Below are 21,051 nucleotides of genomic sequence, written 5' to 3' on the forward strand. Positions count from 1 at the left end.
GACATGTATTGTTAAGTGCATAAGCAAATTACAAAGTCTAATTATTGTTTTGGTCTAAGAGTTAGGGTGGGTAGGGAAAGAGTCTGAAGAGGAGGACTGCTTTTTACATTGAGAAAAAAAACCTAAAAGCACAGTCCAAGAATAGTGGCTGCTAAGATGTTACATCTATCCAAAGGATTACATCACATCAAAGTACCTGTTAATAATGTATTAAAGGTGCTTGTTAAAAGAGTGATACACCCCTATCTGAAACACCTAGAACAGTCTAGCTCTGAAGAATGTGTACAAGAAAGATGATTAGCACTGAATCAGTGAATGACAGTATACCATTTTCTGCTTGTGGTCATTAATATACAAATTGTTTTAGTGCTGGAGAAAGCTGGAAGAATGACAGGAGACTGTACAGCACTTGCAGTGAAGGTTTCCCCACGCTGCCTCCTGCAACAGTGCCTCAACCCTGAACAGGAGGGACAAACGTGTAGAGGTGAGAAAGACGTTCAGTCTACATACTCTGCTGAGGCTGCCAACTAGTGCTAATTGTAGTGGTAGATTTTGCATAGATCACTGAACAGAAGTATAACAACTTCAAACAGGGCTAAATTCGAACTTGTTACTTAAAGAACGAGAGCTCATTAACCCATTATGTTATGACAGTTTAGCAACATAACATCTACTTGCTAATATACATTACTACAAAAGTGACAGGGGGGAAAATTACCCATCAAGAAAGATCTGCCTCCGGCAAGCAGAATTTTTAAATGGTGGCAACGTATTTTTCTAATTTTAAAAATAATGTTTTACACACTCCTGTTTATGATGACTCTTTAGCAGCCCCAAACTGAAATCTGCTTATCCCTGAAATCTATTCCCTGACATCGTAAAATCACGCACCGGTTCCTTATTGGAGAGTTATTTAGAAATGCTATAATGCCAGAATAGGTTTAAGAAATAGCAGCAATGTAGCATATTTTTGAACATCTAACAAATCTATATACACAGAATAACACCTAGTTCACAAATAGATAAGAAAAAAATTGTGGGTCCAATTTTGAGCCTATCAACAATAACCGTGTCTCCTTTAACTAAACAATGTGAAATAATAATAAAACTCATTTCAATTACTACAAAGGATGAATAAAGTTCACCCACTATACATCAGAGACAGCTGTTGCAATCACAACTGCCACAGCAGCAGCTCTGAGTGGCTGTGCGGGAAGCAAGGAGCTCCTGCACTTTCAGGAATGTCCATGTGGCTTAAGGGAAGGAGTCATGAATGCAGAAAGATCAGAGTATGTCTACACTGCAACTAAACACCTGCAGCTGGCCCATCAGCTGACTCGGGTCCGTGGGGCTTCGGCTGAGGGGCTGTAAAAGTGCGACGTAGATGTTCGGGCTCAGGCTGGAACCTGGCCTCTGGGATGCTCCATTCTCGTAGGGTCCCAGAGCCCTGGCTACAGCTTGAATCTGAACATCTATTCTGCAATTTTACAGCCCCAAGCCCTGCAAGTCTGAGTCAACAGACACAGGCCAGCTGCAGGTGTTTAGTTGCAGTGTAGACGTACCCTAAGGAACTGAACTGGTAATACATGGGCTCGTTCAGGTATTTATTAACTTACCTTTCCTGTCCTTCTTGCTGTTGCTGTGATGAGTTCTGTCCAGGTTCTGTGTCTCCTCCAGAACCTGTGCTCCCTGGCGGTCTGTCTGTAGAATTTCCCCCTGTGCTGGTGTTCTGCCCTGGGCCCACAATCCCACTAAACCCTGAAGAAGAGGTAGTGCTCATCTGGTTAATGCTGGGTGTCGAGGAAGATGCTGACAACTGTGGCACAGAGGATCCAGATGCTGAACTACTTCCTGCTACAAGGTTAGTGGTCCCACCATTGGGCGTGGAATTAAAGGAACTGCCTGTTGGTGGTGCCCCAGGAGCTGACAGACATGTTGAATTTGGGGGTACAGGTCCAGTGTTCCCAGGCATTGCTTGCCCTTGGCTTGCTGGCGCTGAGGTTTGGTATTTAGGTGGTATCAACAGGCTGCTGTCAAGCTGCAGAGTGGCTAAGTAAGGTGCTGAAAGAGTGTATAAACACAAGGTAGATTAATGACAGTGTATCAGATCTCACCAAACAAAGCACTGTAAAGTCACACAGTACTAGGCTTTCAGAACATTTGAGGGAGAAGGAAAATGTTGAGTATAATTTCCATTATAAATATTTAATTGTAGAATCAATTCTGCAGTTAGTCCCTTTTAATAATGTGATTCAACTATCTCTAAGTACAGGCTTGGCTTTGCAGAGTTCCTCCAGTATGAAGAGAAGGGGAAGTGAATAAACATTACTATTGACATGTCATTACTTCTGGTTCGATTGTGATGTGATAACACTGTATTTGTGGCTGTAGATGGCATTCAACTTCACAAACAGCTAAATGAATTACTTCACAGTTCACAATGGCCATTTAAGAGAGCATCTTTATCTTTGTCAGTCCAAGCCCTTTTTACATGAACTACTATTCTGGGAGATTTAATTTAATTATGGTTGCTCCTTATGCAACTTCATGGACTGAGCACATACTACACACTTCTGGGGGTGAGCATGGAGTAAATATCATATTAATCAGTATGGTAATGGTTCTACCCAGCTATGTGGTAAATGAAAGCTAAAAGCAAACTGAAAGAAGTAGTGGGATACTGGCAATTGTTACAGATAAATGTGCTAGATTCTGACCTCTCTGTGCTTCTCCCAAGCGTAGGAATCGTTAACGGATGGCGCAAGGCCAAGCCAGCAGAGCAGTCTCAGAGCACTTACGGTGTGTCTACACTATAGAGATCTGCTACGGCAATGAGATCTGCTATGGCAATGAGTTTCAGAGCCTGGGCCAACTGACTTGGGCACATGGGGCTCGCACTATGGCGCTAAATAGCAGAGTAGACATTCCCGCTTGGGCTGGAGCCTGGGATCTGAAAGCCACTGGTATTTTTAGCCCTGTAGCACAAGCCTGAGTCAGTTAACCCAAGTTCTGGGATTCCCTGCCACAGGATTTTTTTTGCAGTGTAGACTTACTTTCAGGTCTGTTCTAGCTGGTGTTACTTGAGCCCTAATGCCATTCTGAGTTATGCTAAGAGTCAGTTTGGGCCAAAGAGTAGGGGAGAAGAAAGATGGCTTAGTGCTACCTTCCCCACCCCCATCCACTACTAAAAGGTTCTGCACCAAGAATAGCTCAGCTGGATCTAGGAGGTCTGGCTGAAATGGGTCCATCACTTCTTTAAAATAGGGATAATGATATTTACTTCCTCTGAAAAGCACTTTGAGCTTTACTGAAGGGAAGTGCCATAAGAGATAGGTATTATCATTTATTGAATGCTAATTATTTATTTAAGTCTAATTGGTACAGAGCTCCCGCCCATGCTCCAGCTGTTTATTTTATAACTTCTAAAACAAAATAATTAAATGATCCCTTTACTAATTAACCTATTACAACTACCATTACTCACTCACTTATCCCAAACCCTCAAACTCTATCCTGAACTTAAGAGGGTCGGGGGCACTAATTTCAGGATTTCACTGAAAACAACCTAGCGTCCTCCCCATTACCATTACATCAGAGGACTCTCAACTTGCACACTTCAGTGATCTAAATTCATCAACAGTTCAGCAGCTGATGTTCGGAGACAATTACCTATCATGCAGACTAGCATTGTCTCATTGTTTTCTTGTGCTCCATCATCTGTCTATATCTTCTTGTTGTCTTTTGTCTTACTTATACTATAAGCTCTTTCAGGCAAGCACCATCTTTCTGTTCTGTGATTCTATAGTGTGTAGGACAATAGGGTTCTGATCCTTGATTGGGGCTCCTCAAAACTAATATAAATAATAAATTGCCAGGGAATAACATAGGAAGATGGGCCCTCTCTCAGACAAGGCCCAAGCCAGTTAGAACAAAGAATGGGCATACTCTGCTTAACAAGGGACATAAAATAGCCACTACAAATTCTTCCAGTTGATTCAGTCAACCCATACCTATTAACTTAGTCTTGCTGGGTTGAGCTTCAGTCAGCTAGTTCTAATCTCTGTAAGGTATCAGATAAACCATTCAATCACAACGAGGTGACACTAGATCCTAGATGTGCTCATTAACCCTAATAGCTCAATATGTATGTTTAAACCTGCCCAAGAGGGCCTTTGGGATAGATGAGCAAATGTCCAGTAGTACACTGATTTCTCAGCAGGAACACAGAAATTGGCTTTTGGATCTCAAGATGAGTTTACAGGGCTGGCAGTTAGAAAAAATACATCTTTTTACTTGTAAAGTGAATAAATATAATATGGAAATCACAGAGAGACCATTAAAATGGAGCCCTACAAAGCTATTTATACAATCATTTTACTTATCATAAATGTATTTACAGGGAAAACTGTTTTCCCCTCCCCCATATCCAAAAACAAAACAATCTTATTTTTATCCTAACCCAACTTCACTTACCTAGGTGATGCCGGCAAACTTGCGCATAAAGTTTGAGTCTGGAATGATTGTCACACTCCTCACTGCCCCAAGGCTGGTTAAACCATTCGCTCACTAGCTCATCTGTCACCTTTTGCGCCATGGTCTTTCCCACCCGCATGATTCCATCACGTAACACTTTGCAGATTGGTTTGTGTTGGCCAAGCCTACACATCTGGCGGCACAAGAAAAAATATTTGCAACAAGATGCCAGGTCCATAGAACAAAAACAGTAACTTGATAAACAGACTGGTTTGCAGTCTCATGCCCTTTCTCCAATGGCAGCCCCTTATAGTACAAATCTGTAATTGTAAAAATGAAAGGCCATCTTGTTTTTTATCTCTGGCTGACTTAACTTACATTTACAGTCAAGCTAAAGCTATAAAGTACGGTCTGTTCTATAAATTCTACAGTATACACTGAGGTTGACAAGAGACTGGATTTATGTTTGAAATCTGCAGGTGTAAGAAAGACAGTTACTCACCTTGTGCAATAATGGAGGTTCTTCGAGATGTGTGTCCCTGTGGGCGTTCCACTTTAGGTGTCCGTGCACCCCTGCGCTTGTAATTGGAGCTTTATGGTAGCAGTGCCAGATTGGGTTGCACATGCACGGTCCCCATCTCACGCTGCTTCAGGTGGTTACTGGCGCTGTGTGACCAGCCCCCTCTCTGTTCCTTTTCTACTGCAGAACCTAGTACTAAATTCTGAAGTAGAGGGGAGGAGGGAGGGTAGTGGAGCACCCACAGGGAAACACATCTCAAAGAACCTCCGTTACTGCACAAGGTGAGTAACCTCCTCTTCTTCTTCTTCAAGTGATGTCCCTGTGCGTGCTCCACTTTAGGTGACTTCAGAGCAGTGCCCTCCGGTTGAAGGAATCACTGCCAGAGTCGCATGGCTTCCACACAGAGAGAGTGTGATTGTGCTCCCCCTTGTCTGTTTATGTAAAACATACAAGCCCCATTGTCGATGAGGATCTGCATTGTCTTGTCTTTGTGAGTAAGAAGTGGGAGCAAACGTTCCAAACCGCTCGCAGTTCTAGCAGGTTTATATGAAGATGGGACTCCATCGTGGACCATCAGCCCTGTATAGAGTGTGGTTTCAGTATGCTCCCCAATCTAGAAGGGATGCCTTCGTGGTGATGGTGAGCAATGGCGGATTCTGTAGGAAGGGCACGTTGTCTGGATTGGTCCACCACAAAAGGGAGTATTTTATTGTATCCGGCATGGTGAGGTGCTTGTTTATACTGTGACTATATGGGATATAATTTGCCCAGAGCCAGGCTTGTAGACACCGCATATGTAGTCTTGTGTGTCTGATGATGAAGATTGTGGCGGCCATGTGGCCCAGAATTTGTAGGCGAAGTCTGCCAGACGCTTTGGGCTGTTTTGCGCCATGGAGATCAAGTTGGTTAAAGTTAGAAATTATTTGTTGGTAGGGAGGTGAGTTTGAGGTCTCCCCCAATAAATTCCAGGTGTAGATTTTTGTATGTTTACCTGAAGGCCTAACCTCGTAAACAGAGTTATAGTGTGTTCGGTGGACTCTATCACTGCCTGCAGCGTTAGTGCTTTAGCAGACAATCGTCCAAGTAGGGAAATATCATGATTCACTCCCTGCGTAGGTAGGCAGCTATTACGGCTAGTACCTTTGAGAATACCCAAGGTGCAATGGAAAGGCTGAAGGGTAGAGCTTTGTATTGGAATGATCTTGTCCCTACTGCAAATCATAGAAATTTTTGATGTGATGGATGGATATATGAAAATATGCGTCCTGGAGGTTGAGGGTCTGTTGTTGTTGTGGATATGCTGCCCACGGTCTCCAAAATGGCCATGATGTGGTGGGAAGAGCATAGTGGGCATCCAGGGGTGCCCGTACCAGGGTTGGTTTGGAGAGTTTGCTGGGTAGCCCTTGCACGCAGCAGCATGCGTGATAGGAGTAGCCACAGGGGAGGAATGTTGTGGAGCGTCCCCAACGTCCTCGTCTCCATCTTCATCCTCACTCGAGAATTGTGAAGCATAAAGAGATGGAGAGATGGGTTGACTAGGTACCACAAGGACCAAGGTACCATTGGTGCTGCAGATGGGACACTCCAGTACAGAAGAGACTATAAGGTCTTTTTGGCACAGGAATTGCTGCAAAGCGTATGGCATCGGTACCGTGTGTGTGGTAGGGATCGGTACCGTATGCTGAAACAAGCCTGTCGGTATTGGTGTGTGACTGGAGTGCACGATGTCCACACTAGGTGGCATCATTAGCTGCGGGGGTGCTGAGGTGCTCAGTACCAAGTGTTTAGTCATGTCTGGCGGTACTGAGGCACAGGGTTTCATTTTCCCAGTGGTATCTGTGTCTGAGCTTGGCGGCTTTTGTTTTCTTGGTACCAACAGTTCCGGAGGGTCCCACTGTTTCGGCCGTTGACATGGCCGGTGCGGTCAGTACCGGGAATGTTTGCCCGTTAGCAGCATGCCTTTTCTTGGCCAACTCCAAGGTCGGGGCCATGGTACCCCGGGGTTTTTTTCTGCCTTCTTGGTGGGCTGATCGGGAGCCCAAGCCATGGAAGAAGGCTCCATCAGAGGCTGCAGTCGGCGATTTCTGGCCACATGGGGTGCATACCTCAGGCTCAGACACCATACGGAGAGACTTCTCCATGAGAAGTTTAAGCTGGAGATCTCTTGCCGTTCTGGTGTGGTCTTTCAGACTGTGACAGTGTGAGCACTTCTGCGGTGTATGTCTTGCTGAGACACCAGACACACTGAGAGAGGTACAGAAAAGCCTGCAGGTAATGCAGTGTTTGAACCCCGGGGAGCCAGGCAAGCCCCTCAGGGAGTGTACTCTCCCCGTAAGGGAGAGTGGGGGAGACAAATACCATGCTGCAGCAGTGAAAAAAATGAAAACCTACAGCCCTATGAGGAGAAAAGCGGAAGGACAGGGACAAAGTACTAACACTAACTATTCTAACTGAAAACTAAAACGAAGGGAAACGATGCTACTCAGAAAACTGCGAGGCGCTGCTAGTTGCTCCGACTCAAGCCAACGGTGGTAGAAAAGGAACTGAGGGGAGCTTGGTCGCACAGCATCAGTTAACCGCCTGAAGCAGTGCGAGACAGGGACCGTGCATGTGCGATCCAACCGGGCACTGCTACCATAATTCTCCGATTACAAGCACAGGGCGCATGGACACCTCAGGTGGAGCACCCACAGGGACATCACTCCAAGAAGCAGCACCAGTTTATTTGACTAAGGGCCTTTTATTGCATGAGCTCTGACTGCTAAGCGGTACTGCATCCTAGTGGATAATAAAAGAATTGCTACTGCTTTAGATTGGAAAACAGGCAGTTGTACTCCAATTAAATAGATCAGAACCCCATATATCCAATCTAACAGGGACTGGGGCCCGATCGGATCATCAAAAACTTGGATAATCCGGAGAATGGAAAAGTGCAAGGCTGCAGCCCCATCTAGTGGCCACAGAAGAGATTGCCTGCTTCTGGACCTGTGTGTGCTGGTTGTTTGGTTAATACAGAGAGCCAGATAATGGAGGGTTGGATAAATGGGGTTCTGCTGTGCACTCAGGTCTAAAAGAGAACCATACCCAGGTGAGTAAAAGGATCCATTTCACTTCCGCAGAAAGTAGGAGATTGATACATTTAAAATGCTTATTAGCCACACAACTGACTCTGTAAAAAGCAACAGAGAGTCCTGTGGCACCTTTAAGACTAACAGATAGACAACTGACTCTGTTGGTGCAAAGGTCTAGCAGAGCCCAGGTGACCATCTCCAGAAAAGTTTTTCATACATGATACACAGGGATGAATTCTTGTTGACACAACAGCGTTACTGCAGTTCTTGTGTGTTACTACTCTAGGCTGGCTATTCTGGCATCATCATTCAATCTGAGAAAAAAGTGAGTTTCCTAAAAGTTATTTGGGGTTTCTTTGATCTAAGGCTGCTCATATTTTAGATTCCTTTGCTCTGACCACAGAAATTAGCAATGGAAAAGAGGTATTTGATCATCTTATCTATAACTAGTGACCAGTGAAGGATTGTTTCTCACAGTATACAGTATAAGCCTTTTCTTTGTCCAATCTATTTGAAACAGCCTAAGTGATGGGGCTTCTATCATTACCCTACATAGATTATTCTCAATGAACATATCTCAATGCTAGCATTCTTTCCTGATAATGTAGTAAAGTAGAACTGTTTGGAGGAGCATTTTTTTTCACAGGTTTTTAGCGGATGTATCTGCTGTAGCTTGTGGAGGAAAAGTTGAATTTCTTCATACAATGGGAGCAGTTCCATTCTGTAGAGGAGCATTTCTTTGAAATTGTAATTAATACCAACTACAGTACTTCTTGTTTTAGTGTTGTTAACAAGATCTACACTTGTCCTGGAATGTTTAAGGGCATGACCCCATTTTCCTTCTAAAACAGTAGCATACTTTAAGACACATGCAATGATTCAGAATATAGGACTGAGCTCCTAGTAAGAATATCATGTCCATTCAGAATAGAGTAAGAAATCACCTCTCACTGTGAATTCCTATCTTAAATTTTGACATTACAAAAATTAAAATAGAAATCCCTATGTTTAGAAGACCATGCTTTCTAATGGTTTTCACTTTCTTCCCCTGAAATAAAAAGGGCTAATAGGGCTTTTTGAAATAGCACAATCACAGTTTCTACAGCACTACATTAACATTCATTTTTTTATTTGAATGATATTTTAGCTGACTGCTTACTTTGGGCCATACATTCCTCCTTGTAAAGACATGGAAAATCTTCCAGGTCAGATTTCTCAAAAATATGTTCCATCTCTGTTTACCTAATGATTATATTGCAAAGGTGGTGAGACAGAGAGGGCAGATTGTGTGGATAACCCTTACATGAACAAGGTGAAAGATCTGTGGTTGGAACCTAGGCTTTTTGCACATGGATGTTATTTTCAAAAGCATTCAGTGTTGGGTTAGGCCAGGGGTCGGCAACCTTTCAGAAGTGGTGTGCCAAGTCTTCATTTATTCACTCTAATTTAATGTTTCACATGCCAATAATACATTGTAACGTTTTTAGAAGGTCTCTCTATAATATAAAACTAAACTATTGTTGTATGTAAAGTAAGCAAGGTTTTTAAAATGTTTAAGAAGCTTCATTTAAAATTAAATTAAAATGCAGATCTTATCAGTTTAGTGTGATCCTTGCTGAGTTTTCCAATGTCTGGCACGTATTTGGATACTTGAAACTGCACACAGGCTTCTGAGTGATCAGTTGTTAACCGGCTCCGAGAGGGACAGAGGACAGATTTCATGTGTGAAAATACCTGTTCACACAGGCACGTGGATCCAAATGCTGAAAGCATTGCAAACGCAATTTTCTTCAAATAATTAAATTTCACTGGCAGGGACATCCAGCAGGTCAGAATAAAGGCCCCATGATCTCTCTCGGTAGCTTCAAGTGAACTCCGCCGATCTCCAAACCTTGATGCCCACAATTCTGAGCTTTTTAACTGAATGAGCTGCATTTCGAAATCTTCAAACCCATCCACTGAAATACAGACAAAACCAAGTTGCTTTTGCTGAACTTTTCAGGTTTAATTAGAAAAGAAAGCACTGGGCCAAATCGCTGGAAATCTTGAAATCTGTCAGTAAATTCTGATTCCAGTTCTTGCATGTACATTCCAATCTCATCGACACAGACAGTTCAATGTGTCAATAGCTCTTTTATGTATTGGAAGTAGCAGAAAGTCGAAGTTTGAATATCCTGAGAAAAAACTGCTAGTTTTACAACGAATGCCTTCCAGATTTTATAAAGATCCAGAACCGTTTGCCCTGCACCCTGGAGATGGAGATTGAGTTTGTTTAGGTGAGCAGTGATGTCAGTTAGAAACATGAGCTTACAGAGCCATTTGTCATCATCGAGTTCGGGGTAGTTTTGGCCTTTTTTGGACAAAAAGGCCTTGATTGCATCAAAACAGTTTACAAGATGCACCAAAACCTTGCCACGACTTAGACACCGAATGTTGCTGTGAAGTGGAACGTTGTTATAAGCACTGTCCATCTCTTCTAGCAGTGCTTGAAACTATCTTGAGTCAAAGCAGATCAAGCAACAAGGAAATTCACAATTCGCACCACTGTATTCATCAGATTATTAAGCTCTGAATTAGAAATTTTAGCACACAGGTTTTCTTGATGGATGATACAGTGAAATTTGACTGTCGGGCGTCCAATGTGATCTTCAAGTAACTTTACAAATCCCTTCTGTTTTCCGACCATGGCAGGAGCACAAAATATTTTGCTGATGTCAACTCCTCGTTCTTCAAAATGGTTTACAAAAGTTTCCGCTATATCTTCCCCCTTTGTTGTGCCATGCAGGGGTTTTAGGCAACAAAGTTCCTCTTGGATTTCATCAGAAGCACAATAACTTGCAACAATTGCCAAACGTAGAATGTCATTTATATCCACGCTCTCATCAACTGCAACGCTAAACACTGCTGTGTCTTTTAATGCAGTCATCTACTTTTCGTTAATGTTTACTGCCATTTCACTTGCGCGTCTCTCAATTGTTTTGGCAGAGACAGGCAGTTCTTTTATTCTAGATACGATCGCATCTTTATTTGGCAAATCATTGAACAAAACCTCCGGACTGCTGAGAAATTTTTTTTTATATATTCCCCATCTGTAAACTGCTTACAGTGCCTTGCAATGCACTGTACAATCTTGTAACTTCCTTTCTTTGGCTTCATTTTTACTTACACTTAAGCATTTAAAAACACTGCTTTGCTTCTCATATCCTGATACTGCCTTTTTGATCAATACAGTCCTGTATGCTTCGTCAAGAAAGGACGGACCCTGAGTGGCAGGGGGCCGGCGGTAGGACCCCAGGCTGGCAGCAGGGACCCCGGGACTGGTGGCTGGGACCCGGGGCCAGCAGCAGGCTGAGCGGGGCTGGTGGACAGGACCCCAGGTGGCAGGGGGCTAGCGGTAGGACCCCAGGCCAGCAGCAGAGCCCCAAGGCCGGCAGCCAGGACCCTGGCAGTGTGAGTGCCACTCAAAATCAGCTCGGGTGCCGCAGGTTGCTGACCCCTGGGTTAGGCCAATACTGAGTGCTTTTGGAAATCCCATTCATAGGGCCTTTGTACCTGTGCAGCAACAAGATCTTCCATCTGCAAACTACACAACTGGGCTTAGCTGTATTGCTGCCACTGGTTCACAGATCACAACTGTACTCATGTCACTCCTGATGAGGATCAAAGTGTGTGCAAGAGAATGAATCAGTCTTAAATACAGTGGTAAAAGTTCTGCTGTTTTGATTTAGGAACAAGTCATTTAGCATGAGTCATCCTTTACTCCTCCCACTCTGATTTGGCTACTCGCCCTTCATTGCCACAGAGTGGAAAAAGTGTAGACATCTCACTTTGCTGCCAGACGCGTGAGAAGCGTCTCATGCAGGTACTGCTTGCCTATGCAGGAGGTTCCTGGATTCATTTTACGGAAAGTGCTACTTTTCAGATTTCCCTGTATTTCAGAGTGATTTATATCTCTACTGTCTCCTTGTACTTCTGCATTTTAGTGCATCTTGCTATTAGACTGTTCCTACTGCTCAGCTATTTTCAGCCTTCAGTTGCATATGCCTTGTTTCCTTCGACTTAAACAGCAGCTGCACTTAAGAGCTGTATCTTAGGGCTGAATTTTGTCTTAAACGGAGCTAACATGCAAAAGAATAAGTGAAGCTCTATTAGATGATATTTTTCCCGTACTCTAAAAGTGGGGAAAGTCCTCCTAAACTGAAGAAAATACTGTAACAAATTACTATTTAAAACACTTAACTTTTAAACAGTTTAAGAGAGCTTAAAAAGGAAAGGAAAGAACATGAACTTAACCCAACTGTGAACATGCTGCTAAAACAAGGATGACAATTATGACTAAACAATTCATAACAGTCCCTCTTTCCTACCTCATAAACAGCACTCAAGTCCCTGAAGAAAGTTTTGGCTCCGTCGAGCAAGGCCTCATTTTCTGGACACAGCACAATGTAAGCGACATCCCGATGGCCCCCATATGGGTCTAGCAACAGCCTCTCCCAGAACGGCAAGGAGAATGGAGAGATTGTCAGGAAGTCCTTGTCATAACCCACCAGTAAAGTGGGGATTGGAAGAGGCTCAGGAGACTCCTCAGAACCTGATAAAAAAAGAAGAACCACTTTAATTGGAAAGGACTGTCTGGTACAATAGCAAATGAGCTCTTTCTAGCCAAATGTTGTAAATCAGTAATCTCTTGTCATGGAGAGTTTTCAGAAAGCCTGAACCTCCTCTGAGCAGGCAGGATGCAGCCACAATACATATTAACAATGTCCTTCCTTCCACAGTTATTTTCCTCAGGTAACGGTATTTAATTACAGGGCAGAAAGATTTATATCATGCTTATGAAGTGTCATAAAATCAGAGGTCAGTCAGTCAAAGCAGAAGAAGCCAATCCAAGCATCACTACTATAATGCCCCTAAAAGACTGCAATAAAATATCTTCTAGTATACTGTAAATACACATTCTGCCAGAAATTCAGGGCCTTCTTTAAGACTGAACTTGTGGTTTTGTAAAGTGGTTTCACTCTGCCTAAATGAGGATATAACCATATTTCACATATGTCCTTTCAACCTAAAGAGAAGTGATTACATGAATTCATGGAAACTAAACTAATGTTTCTTGCTTTAGCTCTTGTTGGTTGTGCAAAATGACCAACTGAAGAAAACCATAGCTCCCAAAGTGGGAAATCAAAGTCTTGATTTCTAAGCAAAGTGGCTAGAGTTAATACAAATTAAAAAAACCCAAAACAGTCACCATCACAAATGAGAGGATTATCGTAACGAATCTGAGAGCTCACACAAGCAGGCTGTTAGGGATTACGCTAGCTAAAAAGAAATGCGAGTGTAGCCCGCTGTTGCTTGGAGAATGTGAGCCCAAATATACCTGTCAATTTCTAGAGAAATATAAATGACTAAAAAGGTCAGCATTCACCAACCATTACCACATACTCACCACAGATATCTACTGTTCTAATGCATATGGGAAAATGTGGTCATTTCAGTTACAGTATGTGGTAACTGTTGGCAAATCCTGACTATTCAATGCTACACTATAGTTACAAATGTTGAAAAAAGGCTGGAGGTACTTGTCATGTGGGAGAGTGGCATTGGAATGTGATGATAGTTACTGCAGCCTGCCATAGCCAAAAGGGAAATCAGCATTATGTCAAGTGTCAGAGCAGGGAAAGTAGAGAATTGAGGAACTGTGGCAAAACAGAATAAGACTGTAAAAAAACAGATTAGTAGGAATTTCACATAAAATGCAGGCAAAATGCATGAAGAGTAAAAATGATGTTTAAAGGTCAGTCATTAATTTGTTCTCACTTAGTACATATTCTGTCAAATATATTTCCAATTAAAAGTCTCACTTGTAACCAGGAGGTGTTTAATTCCAAACATATTAGCAATATGACATTTTAAAACATATTTAAAATCTTATAACTAGGGCTCTAATTTTACTTAACAGTTTCTATGCTTCACATTATTCATTGTACTAGCTATGGGTTCAAACCAAAATCAAATCCACACAGGGATTTTGAACCTCACCAAAGCTTTTGAGGTGTTCGAGCCCCTCTCCAACGTCAGTCATCTTGGAAGGCAGAACCCCCACTATATTACTCAAGAATATCTTTCAAATATTAAACACAGTGAAAAGCTGTCTGAGGAGACTTTTGTTCTTATGCACTTTCCCTCAAAGAACACATTTAAATGCCCATGTGTAAGGAAACACAGCCTTCATCTGAACACTGCTGTTCCACATAAAACTCTACCATATGTTCCCCGTCCTGCCATCTTATGGAACTGCTGCCAGGTGAGGGGTCCCTGCACATGTTGGATGTTCTCCCAGGTCCTGCCTGTCCGCTTCTTCTGGATGGCATCTTGGAGAAAGGGCTGTAGGGACAGTAGCATGCGCACCACATCCTGGGAGGACAGCATGCTGATATCCAGTACTACAAATGACAAAGAGGTACGAATCATATTTCTGGTGAGGAGAAGGGGGCATAACTTTTGTTTGGCCTGTGATTCCTTTATCTTGCCTCTCATGGTGCCCATATAGCCTGTGCTCCTCTGTAATTAGTAAAATAGAATTTAAACTGCTTCTTTATCAAACCACATTGTTAGACTAAGCTTTCTATCAAGTTTGTTTCAAAATATCCTTTTGCAAAATGTTATCTGGACTGTAGTGATTTGCTATAAGTTTGTTTAAAGGCGTTAAGCTGCTTAACGGCTAAAAAATATTGCTCTTTAAATCAAGCCCATAAAGAATTGTAAATAAACACATTACATTTCATTTACAAATTTACATTATTTCTAGTTGGCATTGTTTCACAAAGAGCAGCCCCCTTTTGATGATTGCATACTTATGTTCCAAAAAGATGTGCCCACAGTCTCACCAAAGAAAGCTAGAGCAAAGTTTGACCCTCACCCCAGAAAACAAACCAAACCAAAAAACCTACAGAATTGCTGTGAATTTGTGACACTGAAAAGTCCTACAACATGCTGCAAGGAAGAAGGAAATTTACCAGTATTCTGCCTTTGGTTTTAGAAAGCTCTCCAAATTACTTATCTACTCCTATTCCTCAAGAGTGCACTTTCCCCCATAAAGTCTAAATGATACTGTCTTGCACTGGCAAGTTTAAAATTAAATTGCAAAGGTAAGTAAGTTTTTCGAACGAAAGAAAACCAAAACCTCTTCTGTGAACCATACCATTGCTGTGAGGCCAAGAGTGTACAGTAGCACTTCTTACTAGGGCTTCATCCACTTTTCCACCAGTGGGGTTATCCACATACTGCCTTCCTTGCTCCAGGGCATTGAAGCACTCTATCCAGGAATCATTACTATCTGCTTGCACTCTGTCATAAGTCCAGTTCATACAGGGAAGTGTCTGCCGGTTATTGGAGGACATGTAGTCCAAGCAGCTCAGAGAGGTGAAAGGCTGTGTGTGCTGATTCTGGAGAAGGAGGAGGAGGCTCATAGGGGGTTCCTGGCCCCTCCTGGCTCCCTCTCCCATCTGAGGAAGTAAAGTGGTCTGACACATCATCAACCTCCTCTCTGCAGCCTGGCCAATGTCTGAGGTCTTGCCAAAAATATCCAATTCATCCTCAATAAAAAGCCCAGAGTTGTAACCTAGTTTGCGGTTCATAATTGCACTAAATCCACACGTGCAGCGGTACTGGTCCTCATTAGATGAATCTGGGATGTACAGCCCTACATCTGCACCTTTAATATTCATGTTACACGCGCATATACAACAGCTATCAAAGTTGCGATCTTTAAAGATGTTCAGCACGGAGTCTGAAAGAATCAGGGTGACATAAAGGCTGTGGGCTTCTGGGATTGGCTGGACAGTGGGTGGCTCCACAGAATTAAGCGGTCGTGTAGTAGAAGGGGTAGAAGCTGGTGAACCTTGATCTGTGCTGTCATATTTTACAGATCCTTGCCCGCTGGCAGTGCCCCCACCTCTAGGAGTCCTTGGGGTTCTGGGTGTGCGTGGCGTAGGGACGGAGAAGCGGGGAGTTGCTGGGGATGGCAGTACTCCTGCCCCACTGTTGCTGGCTGGGGCAGCACTGTTTAATGTCACTGGTGTATTCATTTGGGGAGTGTTCATCTGAAGATAGTCTTGATCTGTGAGGCTCCCAACACTAGGCACATTGCTGCAAAAAAATACAGGAAGAAGAAGATGAATATTCAAAAGGTTCACTGTAAACAGGACTCACATGCAATAGCTATATAATGACCACAATAAAGGGACAGCACCTTCAGACATTCTTCTCATATAATTATATTCAAGAGTCTCTCTTCTTTCTGTCTAATCTTTCAAGGTCTCATCAGCAAACATAGCTAAGAGTCGCCGAGAATGTAGTAAAAAGGAAAAAACAAAACAAAACAGAAAACATCCCCTCATGCTGTTTTAAAGATTACAAGCTAAGAGTCGGTTATGACCTGAAATTTCGGGTGCTTATTTAGAATGACCTGAAATTAAATAATTGATGTGACTTCAATATTTTCAGTACTTGGGGGGGGGGGGGGGATTATTTCAGTGAGTTCACCATGCAACTGTCTCTAAAGAAATCTACGGTCCAATGTGTAAAAATTAGGGACATGAAATTTCATATAGTTATACAGCATGTAAACTCCCTTTAGAAATAATTCGCTTTACTGTCTATATGTTTTAAAATGTCTGTAGTAAATAATTAACTTCAGTACTCCTTGATACAAGTAATTTATCTGATTCTTCTTGGTTAAATTTTAATGTTTCCTTGGTGGAACCCAGCTGACAAAAGTGTTTCACATACAATAAAGGCAGCCTTTATCTAGCCCTATATAGCTTACAGCACAAAAATAACACTTGCTATTACAGACTCGTGGTCCACAAGAGCTGAAGGTGGTATTTCTAGGTCACCATTTGTCATCACACTCCTTATTAGTAACAGTTTTGCCATTATCTGCTAAATTTCAGGGACCAGAATGTGGTCATATATTTCCACAAGAGCTCTCTTTTCTTTGGAGTGACATATTAGAGTAAGAAACAGATAATTTTGTCATTAGGCTTCATATTAAGGACAACATAATTGCTCAAACAAGTAAGGTCTTTATAACATTTCTCTTCCCAAGAGCTAATAAAACATTTTTCTTGAAATGTATTCCTTAAGGGCAGCACATAAAACATAAGAACACAATCAGTCTCTTGATGAAGGAGCGGAAACATATGGATTTTTTACGTTTGTGTGTTCTTACTGTGTGTTTTATGTGTTATTTTAAAAGGAATATTATTTTAAGGATCACATTTCATTAGCAACTTGAAAAGAAACTGTAGTAAAGACCTGATCCTTTAGAATCATTTTGTTATCTTTAACTGACCTGTGCCCAAATCAAAGGTAGGAAAAAATGGACAAAGGTTGATAAGAGTTGTGAATCTGAGGCACAGTGAATACCTTAGACAAATGACAAAGCGTGACCTAGAAATCTTGATTGGCAATCACCACTTTACTAAAAACCTGCAGTAATCAGGATGCAGTAATTATCTTCACTCTAATTGGATTACATTGAAAATAAAAGATTTTTTTCAACAAATACCTGCAATTAACAATTAGCTCAGTCCTGGTTACTATTAGAAGCAGTTACTATTAGAGAAAACCTGAGAAGTCATTTGCTCCTTAGGTGGTATCGAGGGTTTGTAATTTCTTTTTTGCACTTCTTTGGAGAGCATTGGAAGATCCTTTGGAGCTGGAGAAGGCCTGATTTCAAGGATTTAAGGATTGATTTAAAGATGCAAGCCACTTCCTCTATAAATACATTCACTGCCGCAGGAGACTCTTCTACTATATAAATTATAGCTTTTGAGAGGTTTTATGTATTAAATGGTTTAAATTCTTGCTAGGTTTCAAGATCTGCAGCAATGGATTTCTTCCATAAACAGTGATAACTTTTGAAAAATATGCTGGGGATGCAAATTTCTCATTTAACTTAATTTAATGGCAAACTTGCAGCTGGGGCACAGTGCCACTACACCTTCTAGTGGAGAGAAGCACAGCAATTTCAGAATATATAGGAATAGGAATCACCGAGCACATTAAACTGACAACTTATGTGAACTGTTCAGAAGAAACAAGAGGATCCCAAAGAAGAGCTGTGTGTCCCCACAAAACTAAAATGGGGTGAAATTCATCCCTGTACAAAGGGACATCAGAGGCCTACACACCACATAAGTCACACCATCAGTAGGTGTATATCATTTATGTTGGCCATCTGCACAGGAGGGAATGTAACCACTGCGAATGAGGTACAAAGTGAATATTGAAGAGCATGTCTTTGGGGCACAAATACATTAAACATACAAGCTCTACCACTGTAAATGATGGAATGGTCCATTACTTCAAGATCCATTCTATTCCATGAGATGAAGGGTCAGATCCTTAGCTGACTAGTTGGGTGTCCATAGGTACTCCCTCCCCGCTTCCCTTTTTTTTATTTATTTATTTTTTTTATTTTAAAAGGAACTTTACAAAAAACAGCCACAGACGCTAGCAGAATTCGGATACATATATTTCAATGACTGAATAAATTAAAGGGAGTAACTACCAAGAACAATTTAAGTATTAAAAATCCGGAAGATAGGAGTTCATTGTCAGCTCAAAGTAACCATCAGAATTAACATTTTGATCTTCTAAATCATGCACTGCAGATGGATTAGAGGACACATTTTTGTTTTATCAAAATCAGAAGGTAAGTACTTCTTTCCATCTGCCATTTATCATAGTTTTACTGGAAAGCACTATGCAATTTCAATTTTATAAACCGTCTCCTAAAGTTTACATCTCATTCAATGACCTGCTATTTCCTTTGTAGTATAAATGAACATGAGTACCTTCCCTATCAAATATTACTTTCGTTTATATTTTATAAAGGCAGATATTTTCTCTCTACTACTCACACAGCACACAGCTGTGTATATTACAAGTATACAACTTTTTTGTCTGCCTCCTTCTTTGGTATTAACTAAAACTCAAGGGAAAGGTAGATGATATGCCTTTTTACAATTAAAGGCAAATCACATTTGACATCTACCATTTCCTCCAGCAAAGAAGGGAAAGTAATGACTAAACATTCACCATTAAAATCCATCATTAAACCTAATACTTGGAGATTAACTGTATGAGCCTTCTTCTTTAACATTTCTACTTTATGTTGAATTACAATGTTTTTGCCTGGATAATTATTTAAAATGGATCAACTCAAATGTCATTTATTCCTGCGCCAGCTATCAAAAATGTTTCTGACTTTATAAAGCAATGAAAGTTTAAGCAGGTTTAAAATAATTCCGTAATTAGGCTTGCTCCTAATTTTATCACATGGATTAAAAAGAGGAAAAATCACCAGCACTCTGAGTGTCCATTTATTACATATCTAGATCTGGGTGTAATGAATGTCATCGTCTGTTGCAATGCTTGTACTTACTTGTAGCCATCTCTGATGAAAGTGGCTGCAGGTGGCATGGGAAGTTGTTCAATTTTAGGAGGAATCGCCCAAGAAGGCCTGAACATGCAGGCATCCGGTATCTTCAGAGGTAGCAGGCACTGGCTTGGCAGTATCTTCAATGGGGCAAACACAGAAGAGCCCACAAAAGGTTGAAATGATGGAACTTTGTGCACATACGAAAAATCCTGTAAAACCAAAGTGATTTCAGTATTTAGAGCTATATAGAAAAATCAATCTATATTAAAATATATTTTTCAGGTAAAACTAATTATACTAATTTGAAGCACATATAACTGCACGTTTTCTCATAATGAAATATTTACTCACTTTATAAACATTTAGGAACTGATCCCACAGACTACAAGGGGCTTTGGCTCAGAACCTAAATTACACACACGCACAACCGAATTATAATGAGTGTAAAAAGATTAGGCTTCTAGAGCAGATTGTGATTGCTTTAGGGAAGGACTTTATACTACATGGTTAGAAAGTGAACAACACATCCTGGGCACTATCATAATCCAAATAATAATAATGGTGAACGGAGTAACCATTAACCACTGGCACCATACCAAATTCATAGTACAGCCACCTTTGGCTCACTAGCAACCATTACACTTTTCTTTTGTTTTGGTTAAGGGGAACAATAACTAGGACTTCAGCCAGAGTTATTCCAGATCCTCTGGAGACAGAGTCTGTCTTCCTCTGTGATTGGAAAACATCTAGCATCTGGGGGGAACTACTGCAGTGTATATAGTAGAAATTCTAGAAAACTTAGTTTTTAATGTCTTACCACAGTCCCAGCATCCTCATAGATTCCAAAGCCAGAAGGGCCACTGTGATAATCTAGTCTGATGTCCTGTACAACACAAGCCAGAAAACTTCCCCAAACTAATTCCTAGGGCAGATCTTTTAGAAAGAACATCCAATCTTCATCTGAAACTTGCCAGTGATGGAGAATCCACCACAACCCTTGGTAGATTGTTCCAATGGTGAATTACTGTCACTGTTAAAAGTGTATTGCTTTATTTCCTGTCTGAATTTGTCTAGCTTCAACTTCCAGCCATCGAATCGTGTTATACCTTTCTCTGCTAGACTGAACAGCCTATTATCAAACATTTGTTCCCCATATAAATACTTACAGACTGTAATCAAGTCATCTCTTAACCCTCTCTGTGTTATGATAAATAGACTGAACTCTTTGTATCTATCACGATAAGGCAGGTTTTCAAATCCTTCAGTCATTCTCGTGGCTCTTCTTTGACCACTCTTCAGTTTATTAACATCCTTCTTGAATTGTGGACACCAGAACTGTTCAGACTATTCCAGCAGCAGCTGCATCAGTGCCAAATACAGAGTGTAAAATAACATTCCTCCTCCTCCTAACTCAATATTCCACTGTTATGCATCCAAGGGTCACATTAGCTGTCTGGCCATAGCATTGCACTGGGAGTTCAAGTTCAGCTGATTATCCACCACAATCCCCAAATCTTTTTCGGAGTTATTGCTTCCCA

At 41.5% G+C, this 21,051-nt stretch overlaps 1 protein-coding gene across 2 annotated transcripts in view; it reads right to left on the bottom strand.

The window, feature by feature from the left end:
- Positions 1 to 21,051, bottom strand: part of MED13L (mediator complex subunit 13L) — a 396,084-nt gene that overhangs the window by 34,079 nt on the left and 340,954 nt on the right. For both annotated transcript variants that reach the window (XM_005303233.5, XM_005303234.5), the window contains exons 16-21: positions 19,517 to 19,722; positions 15,266 to 16,212; positions 14,328 to 14,507; positions 12,432 to 12,655; positions 4,474 to 4,666; positions 1,617 to 2,061 (exon numbers count right to left, since the gene is read on the bottom strand). In XM_005303233.5, coding sequence (XP_005303290.2) covers positions 1,617 to 2,061; positions 4,474 to 4,666; positions 12,432 to 12,655; positions 14,328 to 14,507; positions 15,266 to 16,212; positions 19,517 to 19,722 — 2,195 coding nt within the window. The remainder of the gene's footprint in view (positions 1 to 1,616; positions 2,062 to 4,473; positions 4,667 to 12,431; positions 12,656 to 14,327; positions 14,508 to 15,265; positions 16,213 to 19,516; positions 19,723 to 21,051) is intronic.

This window comes from Chrysemys picta, chromosome 15 (genome assembly GCF_011386835.1).
Source record: "Chrysemys picta bellii isolate R12L10 chromosome 15, ASM1138683v2, whole genome shotgun sequence".
NCBI classification, from domain to species: domain Eukaryota; kingdom Metazoa; phylum Chordata; order Testudines; family Emydidae; genus Chrysemys; species Chrysemys picta.